At 37.9% G+C, this 14,228-nt stretch overlaps 1 protein-coding gene across 12 annotated transcripts in view; it reads right to left on the bottom strand.

Moving 5' to 3' along the window:
• The window catches only part of UNC79 (unc-79 homolog, NALCN channel complex subunit), a 119,907-nt gene that overhangs the window by 34,112 nt on the left and 71,567 nt on the right, over nt 1-14,228 (bottom strand). For all 12 annotated transcript variants that reach the window (XR_008972657.1, XM_057413434.1, XM_057413436.1 and 9 more), the window contains 9 exons: nt 12,775-12,858; nt 10,304-10,406; nt 8,525-8,665; nt 4,487-4,525; nt 3,410-3,522; nt 3,238-3,323; nt 2,059-2,232; nt 892-960; nt 243-353 (listed from right to left, as the gene is read on the bottom strand). Coding sequence is in view for 11 of the 12 variants with exons in the window: in XM_057413434.1 (XP_057269417.1) it covers nt 243-353; nt 892-960; nt 2,059-2,232; nt 3,238-3,323; nt 3,410-3,522; nt 4,487-4,525; nt 8,525-8,665; nt 10,304-10,406; nt 12,775-12,858 (920 nt within the window). In the remaining variant the exon portion in view is untranslated. The remainder of the gene's footprint in view (nt 1-242; nt 354-891; nt 961-2,058; nt 2,233-3,237; nt 3,324-3,409; nt 3,523-4,486; nt 4,526-8,524; nt 8,666-10,303; nt 10,407-12,774; nt 12,859-14,228) is intronic.

Raw genomic sequence — 14,228 nt, 5'->3', positions numbered from 1 at the left:
TGTGAAACTCAGTATTGTTAAAAGGCACTGAATCATGATCACTACTTGATTAGCTAAACTACAATAAAACTGTTGATATGTCTGAAACTTGATACTGATTTAATCTTCACAAAACTGTTGATATGTCTAAAACTTGATATTGATTTAATCTTCACTTACAAATATGCTACTTGAGGGAAGTAGGTATTTATCTATCCTATTTTCAGTTGTCCCTAAAGGAAGATAAAGAGTCTCACTGTTACCTTAGTGAAGGCCCGGAAGCACAGCCCACACAGTTCCACCAGGTAGGCCAGAGTGAAGACAGCATTCTGAATTACAAAGCTTAGTAATTTTGAAAAAGGCTCCAGAAGACTCTGCAATGACATGACTTAGAAAAATCAATAACTGGTTGCTCAGGAAAGAAAAAGCATTCCAACTCTGAAATGCCTGAATGGAACAGCATTATGTTTAGCTCAGAGGCTATCTTGCTGGGATTTACACTGTTTTGGTCAAATGACTGTTCTACCTAGCATTTGCCTTCATGCTTGTGTGAGAAATTAGAAGTAAAAAAGCAGAAAATACTTTCACCTCTGACAGAGTCTTATGAGATATAAGACATTCTGTAGTTTTTATGCATGAAAGCCTCGCTGACCTCAGTGGAATTGTACTGCAGAACTTCTAACGAACATCAAATCTTTAAGAAGATACACATTCACACCCACAGGAATGTTATGTGACCCGCACTTTACTGTATCCTAGATTCTAAAGCTCTAATCGCTCTCCAAGGAGTATCAGACTGCACAATTTTATGCTTATATATAACATTTTCCTAGCTAGGGGATAAGAACACATCCATAGAACAACACAGGCTGGATACATCTGAGGCAACAGTTTTGTCTTCTTAGAACTTACCCTGGTGGCACTAGTGGTAGGTATCTTTACCAAGCAAATCATGATTCTTAAACTAGAATCTAAAGAACACTGTAAACATATTTAAAGGTAGGAAAGAAGGGGAAAAAAAAAAAGAAAAGAAAAAAAAAACCAGTTAGTACATTTTTAAGCACATCTCACTTTTAGTGGTAGCAACTATAAATAAGTTATCAGTGAAGCCTGAAAAAAATGATCCCTGATGATTTATCATGACTTCCTTTGACTAAACTGGTCTATTCCTGAACACAGTCATACTCCTTCATTGGTAAACTACCATGGAATGGGCCCTGAGGTGAGAAAATTGCACTAAGGGGCTATTGTAGAAAAGTTAACTTCACCCCCCTTATGACAAAAAATTCCAAGAAATCTATTTTCACTCTAATAGAAATGAATTTGCAAAAGAGACAGATTTTGGATCCCTCAGCTCATACTGAGCAACACTGCTTTGCACAGAAGAAATTACCCATCAGTTTATTTGCACAGACTAAAGTCAGAATAAGGGCATAAAAATCCCATGTTTACTGGAAAGACTCAGAAAAATTCTTACTGTGTTTACTGAAAAGACATCTGGAAATACATACACTAGGAGATAAGATCCCTCTGTATGTCCTCTGAGCACTCAGAAATCAGAGCACAAAGGTTCTAGATTTAGTTTTTGCAGCTACATTCTGATTAAAGCCAGAACTACAGCCCAGTCAGCCAAACAGGCTAGGCTCAATTCCCAGTAGTCTCAGTTCTCTCTGCCTGTCTTGACCATCATGTACTTTTAGCAACTTAATTAGGTGGTGCTGGTCTTCTTGAGACTTCTGGCTTAACAGTTAAAACCAGATGGATTTTTATTGCCGGAATGGCAATTCTCTCAAATGCAGTATTCTAATCTGACAAGCACAGGGTATGGAAATTATACAGAAAAAAGCCAACTAAGAGGTGAAAAGTACTCTTGTCAGAGTTGCTATTGTTACCCACAGAAAATATAATTAAAGTCATAGATCAAATATACAATATATCCAGTCCTTTGGAGACATCAGTTGAATCATAAGAAAATATTCACAACATCCTGCTCCAATTTCTCACCCACAGCTTTCCCACTCTTTTGGTACATCCTGACCAATGGTAGTATAGCTCATTTCAGATGTCCATACATCATACCTTAAGTGGCAAAACACAGGGGAGTTTAGTAAGGAAGGTCTGAAACTGATTACTAATTGTGGTCCAGAGGTTGCTGGGTGAATCCATTGGCAAGGCTTCCATGAAGGTAGCGATATTTTCTAAACAGCGTAGCATTGCACCCCCTGCTGGTAAATTCTTTTTGTTGTTTAAACCCTGGGAAGAAAACACTCTTTAAACAAGCGTACACATGCAGAAATGGTCCCTTAAGCAGTATTTGGAAATGCCAAGGTGAATTTGTCCAGACCAAATACTACATATCTCTTCTATAGTGCTAATGACAATATGTTGTGCAGGGATTTTGAACTGTGCATATGACAGTTAAGTCTAGTTTAGTTCCTAAAGTATTGACCAAGCAATTTTGAGCCAAAATGTTATAAGCAGGGTTCTTACTTATAACTTGCTTAGACTGGCATGGCAGTAAAAAAAGAGCAGAACTCCTAAAATATTCACCAGCTGACTGTCCATTTTCCTTTGGACAATTTTAAAAGAGATATGTTCATTAATGTTCAGTAGACCATGTATGCTTTTTTGGCTTATGTCAGGCCTGGAAAGACATAAGCAGTTTTAAAGTGATGTCAAAAATATCTGTATAGAGCAACTGCCATATTTTTGGAAGAGCAGGATACATAGAAGTGACTAGTGCTAGTGGGAGGATAAAAGTTACAGTAGAAACAAGCCAAGTGCACAGGATATAATCAGTGAAAGGCAGGAAACAAATCTTTGGTCTTCTTGGAGAAGCTGCCACCAGATACAGGGGAGAGGGAGAACTGAGATGTATGAACAGACATGTTCCTAAAAAAACACAAACCGCTGAGGGAAGGGATAGCCCACACTACCAGTGTGTGGTTTCATGTTTCATTTTCTCCAGCTCCAGGAGCTGAAGAAAATGAATTTTCTGAGAAAATGAAAACAAAACAAAAAAAATGAAACCAAAAAAAAAAAGAAAAAAAAAAATCAAACAAACAATACCTACCATCAGTGACAGCAGAACCCAGAAGGAAAATGCTAAGGGCAGCCTAATCCTGCTTTCAGGGACAAAAATTCACATTGCTTTTGGTGATGCAAGTTTGAATTCTTACTGAATGTGGATAAGTGATTCAATATACCTGATAATGCTAATAAAACTATCACCATTAACAGAGCCAATTGCCAACATACCTCTAACAGCTGGCTCAGAGCAGCAATGGAACTCAGCTCACTGAAGTCCATAAGAGACGTGGCCAAGGTCCGTAAAAAACTTCCATCTGAAATTCAGATTACATTTTTGCACTGGCTGTCCATACAGACAGAACTGAAATGGTCAGAAGTGCACTCAGGTACTGCACATTACCTTTAATATTGCTCTGGAAGAGCTGGGGGAAGATACCATTGGGAGCCAGCTGATGGAACACACAACGGAGGAACTGCTTGGCCACACCTGCAGCATTTCCAGGGATCATCATACTGAAATGAAGGGAAGGAAATGGAGGGGGAAAGAAATTGACTGCAGATGAAACACGTCTCAAAGCTGACTACAAGGAAAAAATAAAGATGATCCTATTCAATTATGGAAGCGTTCAGCTATGAGTGAGACAGTCAAAAGCAGAACTGTCCTGATCCCAACACACAGTTCAGCATGTTGATTTTATGACTTCAGCTCAACTATGTAGAGCTGCAAAAGCTATGTACGCATGCCTAAAGTATTTACATCTCAATAAATAGTTAGTTGCATTTTCTCTGATCTTCCAGACAGTTTTATTTGTGAGTCATCTGAGTTTGAAATATAAACCTGCTCTCATCCTGTGTATTTCAATGATGTAGGATAAGGTTCTTGGCTTTACCATAAAACACATGAAAAACAGGTAAACACATGCATTATATTTTTTGCCTCTTGCAGCTTCCTTCAAGAGATGATGTAATTCCTAATCACTTGTAAAATTAATGGTTTCATTTAAAAAGCTAAAGTATTATCTATTTACTCATAAACTGCAGATCTTAACAAGTTTTACAGCTTCTCAAAATGAATTTATCCTATTCAGCATCTCATTTACATAATGAGACATGACTACCAGGAGTTCTCCATGGCCAAGTATGATTCACTTGCTTGAATGCATGGAGATCATTTATCAAGACAAATACTGAACAAAGAACCAGCTAGAAAAACCTGCACTAAAATAGTGGAATCCAGAAGGCATCTTTAAATTTTGCCTGAATCTTTTTTCAAGTTCAACACATATGAATATGGGTTCCTGTTCATCATCAGAACACAAAAGATACTTGAAACAAGTGGAAAAGACAGGTTTTTTCCTCTTACTCACAAACCTTTATAAAGTTTTAAGAAGTTAAATTTAGGCAATTTCAGTGCCAGAGAGGAGGATACTTTAGATTAATTGTTTCATTTTGGGCAAGGTATCTTTTACTACCATACCTTTCTGCTTGATTAGAAAAACTGGTACTTGATGCCAACCTGGAATAAAAAAACATAAAAAAGTGAAGCTCACATGTGAGGTTTTTTGGTATTTAATTTCTAAGTAAGCCAATAAAGTTGTTCGGGATTTTTTTTAATAATAAACAAGAACTTTAGAGAACATTCAAAATGTCATCAGAAAGGTCTTCTGAAGAGGTCTTCTAAATTCAGTCAAATCATATTTGCACAACATATACACTCTATTCAGTCTTGCAGTCTCACAGATATTTAACAGCTTTAAACACAAATCTACTTGCCTAGCTAGCAGGAAGATAATGAAGTAAAGCTATTGCCTTACATACACATCATGTATAATTACTAACCTGGAGGGATTTGGAGAAAAAAACACATTTGCTAGAAGCTGCCTACTGACTGAATTGTTTCTGATTAACACAGCAACACTTAATTACTTAGAGATTAAGCCAAAATTCTCTACTTGGCAGTCTGAAGTAAGGTTTCTAGTTCCAGATATTGGCACCTAAATAACTGGCCTAATTCCAGAAACACGAAGTACCTATGAGCTCTTACAAGGTCAGATGAGAAATACTGGTTTCTCAAAAATCAGGTCATTTATTTTAGTACCTAAATACAGACTTTAAAGCCAAATATGGGCATTCAGTGATGAAGATACTGAACACAGTCTTAAAGAAAAACCATGCATTTCAATATCCAGGACATGTAAAGGAACAGAATCAGGGCTTATATCAAAGCAACACAACTTTAATACTAAAAGTCATTAAAAGCAATCATAAAGGCATACACTGGTAGCATTTGTTACATACAAAAGACCATGCAATTCTTGCTTTCACCTGCAGCGCATCTGTATTTCAGCTGGTATCAGTTGATATGTCTAAATGGAAAGTCCATAGAGCTACACTAATTCAAATCTGCCGATGATCTGCCTTCAATGTTTATCTTTGATTCATGATCCTTTTAGGCTGGATTTAGCTGTTGCTCAATTCTCTGTCAGCCTGTCTGAAGTCAGTTTCTTCTGTAGTCACCACTGCAAAACCTGATAAGGGCCCTAAGGCAGCTCAGCTGAATGCATCCATATAAACCAAAATGCATGGTGATTTTCATTATGATGCATGACAAGCTGGGGTCACAGTGCAATAATCTCAGGGTGGATTGTGCAGGGGACTGAAAACTACATTATCCTCAGCTGTCCCAGCAAAAATTAGAAAAAAACATTAGAGTCCCTGACTCCACTGTTTTTAAGAGGAGTCCAAACTAAAATACAGCATAGACATTCTGGTATGCAAACCTAATTCTGGGTGAAAACAGGTCTGAAGCTGCCTTCAGAAAATACAAACCTTGATTCTGGAATAACTATAGCAATATATATACACTAAAGTACATGAAAATTTCTGCAGAATGCAATGAGACTAATCACTTATTTTCAAAAAATTAACTAAAGCATGCATAAAATATTTCTTCTAAAAGAAATCAAAGTCCTAAGCAATGTTTTTAATCCTTGTGAACACAATAATGCAAGTGGGGATTTTATGATAAACAAAACATTTGATTTCTAACCAGAAAAACTTCATGAGATAAGAACATTAAATACCTGGAACATCTGAAACTTGTTGAAATGTATAGCTTGTATGTATTTATCATTACTACTCTAAATATTTTGTTGCACAAAGGCCATGAACCCCCATCAGTACCTCCACCTTGCCGACCACAAAGCAGAACAGTAAATGGACAGTAGACAATAAATGGATGTGTTCAAATTTGTACATGTTAAGAACAGAAGTTAAGCTTTTCAAAGATCCTTACTAACTAAAGAATCTAAATGCCTAAATGGCTTTGAAGCTCTGAAACCTAAATCTCTTTGTAAATCAATGAAACAGGAACGAATGAGTCAAAAAACTATATTCAGGAACTAGAACATAAAGTTAAGTGCATGCCAGAGTCTTCTAAAACTGTCAAGCTGTCAGGAACTGGAATCAAGAACTTTTTCTGTTCTGAAAATAGATGCCTATCTGTACCTGCGGGTACCCAAATAACTTTTAAAAATCTTTCTATGTCTTGTTTAGGTATTCTTAAACACTCTTCATTTCCTAACTCCTTGTTTCCTCTTCTAAGCATGAAAGTAGTATTTCTTTTACTAAGAATAGAACTGCGAGTCTAATTCATTTTCACCTCTGCTGTCATATTGGTATTTAGACGTAATGATATGGCACTGCTGAATGAAAGACAATTACTTTAGTTACACAGATGAAGTTCCTGAATGCCTCTCTGTTTGTATATGCTATTTATTTTGCATACATTCAAAATAATTCCTTTGTGAGGAGCTTCTTGTTGGACTTAGAAGTAGGAAAACCACAGGACATTTACCAGGAATACCCCATGTTGCATGCCATCTGCTGCTGTAAAACAATCAGGTGTCTCACTCCAAAGACACAGTACTTCTTCCTCAAAGCACAGGAAAAGATAGCCCACTTGACCCTCATCCCTTGATAATTTATCTTCCAAATTATTTCCTCTCTGTAGCTGTAGCACTGTTGTACTTAAAAGAATCACGCAGAATGGACAGTATCTGTCTAGATTAGAAACTTTGCTTCCATCAGAGTTCATTAGCAGTGACAGCAGGGAACTGCAGCCTTGCAGCTAATGGAAGCTTGCATAATTGCAGCTAACCCTACCTGCTGTGTTTAAATGGAAGTGGGAGGTAGTGAAGAGGCAGAGCTGTGAAGAGCTGCACCCCTGCAAAAGATAGAGTCAAGAAATTTTACCTTCAGTCATTGAAAAGAACATGAAAAAGGAGAGCAGTATGTCATTTCTGCACTATTAGTGCTGTTCAGAAGTTTATTCGGAAATACCCAAAGCATCCATCCCACCTCATATACACAGAATCACACACATCATTAGGATTGGAAGGGACCTCTGGAGATCATCTGCCTTGCAGGCAGGAGGTTGTGCAAGTGGCCAAGGCAGTAGTGACAAGTTAATACAGTAGTAATGGTGCACTTCTATTATCCCATGCACACTGAGGAAAGGTCACAAGAGAAAAAGAATAGACACTAAATGTTTAAGACCTTATCAGAGACTATCTTGTGCAGCACCTGGTTAGGAAGCCCTCATAAGGAGATGCAACTCTTTACTTAGTCTTAATTAGCATACAAAATATGGTTGAAAAGTCTGAAAAGCTTTGGGTATGCTAATGAATGATCATGCCCAGGAGTCAACAGTCCTCCAGGAACAACAGAACTCAGAAAAGCTGGCCACATTTCTGCATAACTTTTAAAGCAGGAACTACATAAAAGAGAAAAATTCTGTCAAAGCAGCAAAAAGGGGTAGCTGAGAGAATTCAGTCTTTACAAGAAGCACAGAGACTGTTTAAGAACACTACACTGGAAGCACAGGGCCAAGGTACCCCACTTGTAAGAAAAGACTTTAAGAGAGCAGAAGAAAGGAAAGGTGAGGGAGATTATTAGGAAAAAGGAAGACTTCTTCCAAGAAACTTAAGTCACGTCTCAAATGAAAGCTGAAAAGAGCATGAATTCTGAGAGATCCAATGTAAAAACCACAAGGCGGCAAGCCAAAAAATGGTTCAAGGAGCAACTAGAAGGAGGAATAAAAACTAAGGGTAAATTTTTCTTCAAATAAAACAGGATTAGAAAGCACACCAATTGCTGCATCAGCTGCTGTTCAGGTAATACACAGGTCACCCAAGTAATATAAGGATATTGCAGAAGACTGAATTAATTCTTTACATCACTGCTTACAGTGGGACAAGCCGGAGAGAATCCCAAGGTGGAACCTCCCTTTGGAGGGTAAAAAGGGAGGACATCAAATGAGCTGGCCAAAACTGAAGTGACAGTGGAATAAGTTACATAACAAAGTAAAAAAATGGTGAGTAACAAAGCAAGAGACATAACCGTATGTTATTCACTTAAGGGTTCTAAAATATATAACTTCATACAGTGATGTAAATCCAACTCAAGGCACAAAATTCTTTCAATCATATGGGAGAGAGGAAAGTCCTGGATTTACCTTCCTACAGACTGCATGATGTCCAGCAGCAGAGGAGCAGCCAAGTCTGGACTAAGGTGAATGAAGGTTGAGAGCACAACTATGGCCAGGCCTAGCGTTTCTTCATCATATTCTTCAAGAATAGCCCCACAGTCATGACACCTGCAAATAACAGTTTTGAAAACTGACATTAACAAATTTTAAACGAAGTATTACTGTACATACATATATGTATAATTATGTCTTTTTAAAGCACTATTATTTAGTACACTGTATTCAAAACGTGTTTAGAAAAATAATGTAACTGTGATCTTTCTATAATTAATGACAGTCCATGGCTTTCAGACATTAATAAAGCATCTCAGCAGCTGCACTGGCTGTTTCTTCACTGTCAAATGAAGCAGGGCTACATGGCAGGCCTTCTTTTGCATCTAACTGTTAGCCAGTTCCCTCACAGTATTGCACTGCTTCAGTTTGCACCATCAAAGAGAAATCTGTAGCAGTGAGGATTAGCCCTCAGCAATGTGAACACCAGCCAATTCATGTGACTTGTGGGGGGCGAGGGCTTAAGTCCCCGGTACTCTTCTGTTTAGCACCACAGACATAATGATAATCATAGATGATCTTAGAGATGGAACAATTTCACATTGTCCTTCATCTCAGTCATGAATTATGAATAACAAATTATACAATCGGGAAACAATGATCTGACTGGTTCCCACAGCAGTTACAGCTATTAAGAAAGAATTTAAAGGACCTCTCAGGGTCACAGAACCTAAGGTTTCAGAGAAGTTTCCTTTCCCAGGGCAGATTTGCTGCCGAGTCACTTGTCCTTCCTGAAATGTTCACAGACAACTGACTAAGCTCTGAAAGGACTCCATAATGTCTATTTATAAAGGGGATGTCAGATATAAGAGATGAGACAGCCTTTCACAACTTACGAAAATGGCAAACCAATGTGGGAAACTTTGTCCAGTAGGAAGGCTTTCTTAATTTGATCAACTGGTTGCTAATGACTCCAACAGATTGTGGTATTTTAACTCAATGGAATTGTACAGGCAATTTTCTTGCCTTTGTCACTGAACAGAAAGAAAATATGACAACAAAGTCACGAAAGACAAGCTCAGCTGGTCTGTGTGTTAGGTGGTGTCAGAGCTTTGGTGATCAGCCTGGTGTGTCTGTCTACTAGACTGAGTGCAGAACCACAAACAAGAACTTCTGGTTTCTCTTCACAATTTTTTACCAAATCAGCGCATGGCTCCCTGCTGACTGCTCTACTCCTCTACTAAATGAGTACACTTACTTACACTTCCTTTAGGCTTTTTAACCAATCAATTAAGGTTTGCAAACGTTTGGTGTAAGCAAGTATCAGCATTAAAAATGCTGTGTTAATTACACATCAATGGTTACCTATTTCAACAGAAATCCAAAAGAATTTTTTAAAAGGTTTTGGGTTTGTTGTTTTTTTTTTTTTTCCCTAAGGTGAAAGCAGTTTCTGATGGATCACAAGGAACCCTTGATTTAAAATACAAATAGAAAGTGCTCCCCATGCCTTCTGTGCACAGAAGTGCCTGAGTCATAATTTTGCCTGTGCAAATTCACATCGGTCCTATTGAATTACAAGCACATCTTGTGCGCAGTGTTTAGAAAATGTTTACCTTGGTGTAAAAAGAAAAAAATATCTGAAAACTTAGCACAGAGATAAATGATAGAACGGACTTCATTTCCATGAGGTATATCTATACTTTAACCTGTTTGAAGTTCAACTACTTCTTCAGAAGGAACAGAAAAAAAACTTACTTGTCAGTCATCATAATGGGCTGGTCATCAGCAAATTCTTCTGGTGCAGGTACAAACATACTGACTATACTGGGTGCTGACAGCAAGCTAGATTTTGTGGCACCTTAAGGCAATTAGGGATAAAAAAAAAGAAAGAAAGAAAATCACTGAAGAGAAATTCAAACTGTTTGAAAAGCAGACTTCTAAAGAAGAGCCATAATGGTTCTACTGTGCATAGGAGTAAGAAATAAAGCATATCTACAAAAGGATATAGAGCATATTCTTTGCTTCTGCTAGATCATTCCAACTACCTAGAACTATCAATTAAAAAAAGAAAAGTCCATGCAGAAAAAGATAAGAAAGAACAAAATTTCCAGGAAGGCAGATGGAATTGTATCTATTCATTTTTTAGGGAGAGAGAACGATTCTACAGTTGCTATGAGACTGGACACCCGAGGATTTTCAGTCTTCCCCTGTACTTCTGGGGAATTAGCTTCCCACAGTTCTCACTGACACAGAGAAGCAAACAAGTTCATATGTCTCAAGACCAGGCCATCAATCAATTCGTGCCATCCTTATCAGAGGCATAGGAGAGAAATCGGGAAAGGACAGCTAGAAGTAATTCATATGGAGCTGAGAAACATTAAGAACATTGGACGGTTGATGATTAGAAATGCTTTCCACTGAATATCTTCACAAGTGTCTTTATTCGCCAAACCTGAGTTTTTCAGTTGATGGCATGCTCACTGTGATCATGCCAACAAATGGGGCTCCCTTTGCTTTTGGCATATTTGTGCACCTGATTTCTGACAGAGGCTTGTTTTAAGATGCAAAGATATGTATCATGGAAGAGGCAAACTCTTGGCTTCTCTGAGTGCCGCTTTCCAGAATTACAGCAATATAGTGTAGTCTGACAGTCTAACATCTCTTTAGTATGGTGATTGTCCTCCCTTCGTCTCTTTGTTTTCATTAAGCAGACCAACAGTAACAAAAAAGAAACAACCAAAAAAAACCAAAACAAACCAAAACCAAAAACAAAACAAGAAGAAGATAAAAAAAGAACCAAAAGAAGCAACTCTCCAGCTAGTCTAGGTGCTAAGAAAACCTCAAGAAGAATAATCAGACTCTCTCATGAGCCATCAGAAACTTGGATCAAAGCTATTGTGATGTATGAGTGATGTCATTCATCTGAGATGCCTTGTGATGATCATTTAAATATTGCTAGCAGTTTTATTCTCCAGGTCATTAAAACAGAGAGATTCAACTCTTAAAGTATCTCAGTTTTTGTTGCCACATGTAGCCGACATGATAGAGACAGCATTACTCCTGTTTCCATACAGTTCAGCTTCAATACTGAATCCAGGGAGCTCAGCTGGTAGACACTGTCACCGTGTAAGCTGTCCCCAAGGGCATCTCATTCCAACGACCCATCTATGAAAAGCTCCTTTTGGTTTTAGGAGAGCATCAAAGCCCTTTTGACGCCAATTCAACTTCAGATTAAGTAATCCTTTATCCGCTGTCTTGCTGGTTGCTTCGTTTTACAGATTCTCTGTTATCATTTGTTTGATAATAATTGGCTATGCAAACAAGAGGAAGCTTCTCCACCTAAGCTAGATGGAATTTCTGATAATACCAGTTACTGCAGAAAAATCAAATCTAGTATCAGATCTCAGGCAAAAGAATCCAACATGCTCCACATATTTTATGTGGAGAGATGATGGGCTTGCTTCACAAGAATGAGACAGGTCTTGAACCACCACTTCGTACTAAGTATGAAAGGAAATATTTTTTACATACAGAGTTCAGTACTTCATAATTGTCTGCTGACATTTTGCTGGATATAAGCAGACACTCCAGGAAATCCAGGATATTCTTCAGTAATGTAGGAATCCATACAGAACGAAAATCTACAGGAGTAGATTTCTAGCCATTTCTCCTCCACACACAAATGAATAACAATCCTTCTGCAATATCTTCGGAAGTTTAACTGTCATGTTCTCTAGATACAAGACCCGCTGCAGCACACAAATGCTAAAACAGTCATAATGCAGGTTACATTGTTGGAATAAGACTTCACTACTCAAAATAAAAATGTCCTCTCTCCTGCACTGAACAGCAGGAAAAAAGCCATGATTTATGCAAAGAAGGTAGGTCACTGGCCCACTACAAGGCGGTAAGAAAGTCTGGATGTACTTTGGCCATAAGGGAAAAGAATTCATAAAAAAATGAGATTCAACCACAGTCTGTATACAGAATCTTTTCTTTCCAGGTTGACAGCCAAAACAAACAGTAGCAAAGCCAGCACTCCTTATCAGTTGCCTCTGTCTTAAATTAAATGTCTTGTCTAATAATTTTTCAACAACCTACAATCTGCAGGACAGTTGAGGGTTTTAATACAGCTGAATGGAGCATAAAATTCAGCACCATTCAGCACCCAAAAACTTCCTGGCACTCTTAGTGGAGAGATCAGGTCAAATGGGCACTGAACTAACCTCTGAGTCTTAGTGGCGGTCCCTCCAAGTCGGGGTTTAGGCAAACAGGGACATTGCACAGCCGCTTTCCATGCTGTATCTGCTCTGTGAATAAATACAGTACTTCAGTCTCCAGAATTATGAATCCAGCATCTGTCACAAGCACCACAAGTCTTACACAGTTAAAACAAGAGAAAGACAACAGGTATTAGATAAAAAACTGAAGAGTTAAGTTTTTTTAAGTATTGAGAAGGAGGGGAGGAGGGCAAGGGAAAAATGAAGTTAAGTCCACAAAGGAAAAAGGACATAGACAGCCTATCACCAAAGATGGCATTTTAGAAAAGTGTCATTAAACAAGAAAGAAAGTTGTAGCAGTTGAGATTCAACAAGATACAGAATATAAGCCAGAAAAAGACACTGTTTATAAATACCAGCAGACTAGAAGTCAGGTATAGTTTGTGCTGACATAAGCTAGACACAAAATGGTTTTATTTGACAGTTAGCAAGCTTGGGAAGAAATGCTTTGAAATAACAAATGAAAGAGACACATGCTGCCTACCAATGTTTAAGGAAAAAAAAAAAAGCATGCATGAACTAAGCACACATCATATTTATGGGGGATAATGGGGGATAAGACTATTTGCTAGCTGTTATACCTGAGTCTAATGACTCTTAAATTCTGGTGTGACACTGAAATGACATATTAGTCACACTAACCATTTGCCTTAAAAAAACACTTTTTTCTGTCCAAATATTTTAACTTTGAAGCTAGTAGTTGAAAAGGAGACCTGGAGATGCAAAGTTTTCCAGAAAAGTACATTTTACTTTGTATCCCCAAGCTTGGAGGCCTTTAGCAGGAATGAATGCTGAAGGGAAAAGTCACAGATGTGAGGAAAGCTAATGGACTTGGAACAAGATTAACAAGACACAGTTCCTAAGTGGTTTTGAGTACTGACTTGTTCCTCTTGAATAGAAGCTAACTACTTCTTGCAGAATGAAAGCAGTAACATTTTCATATCTCAACCCCTGCCTGAGAAACTAAGTTCAATAAACAAACTTACCTGCTGACAGGACAAAAAAACCCTCACTGTTATTATTGACAAATTCTGACCTTTATGATTTAAGCATCTCATGCTGAGCACGTTACTCAGCAGACTGGAATAGACAGGATAATCCTAAACTATATACCATACCTTTAGCCATTCTTTCGCTATAAGATTTAGTCAGATGGAACTCAATGCTGAAGACTGAATTAAGCAAACATTCTAACAGCTGTCCAGAACTGGTGGCGACAGATTCATTGAGCATGCTAAGTTTCATATAACTTTTTAAGCATTTCTTTCCCTGGATGCATCTAGATCTGCTGCCAAATTCCTAAGAAGAATGATTCTGTATTGTCACTAACATCAAGATGGCCAATAAAATATCTAGCATTTATGATAAACCAGAATGTATTCATTGTTTAATCACATCTG

Source organism: Pezoporus wallicus, unplaced genomic scaffold (assembly GCF_028554395.1).
Source record: "Pezoporus wallicus isolate ANWC-B61680 ecotype Strahan unplaced genomic scaffold, APGP_CSIRO_Pwel_v1 contig_3017, whole genome shotgun sequence".
Taxonomy (NCBI): domain Eukaryota; kingdom Metazoa; phylum Chordata; class Aves; order Psittaciformes; family Psittacidae; genus Pezoporus; species Pezoporus wallicus.
The sequence above is the reverse complement of the archived record's forward strand: the minus strand, read 5'-3'. Positions and strand labels throughout refer to the sequence as shown.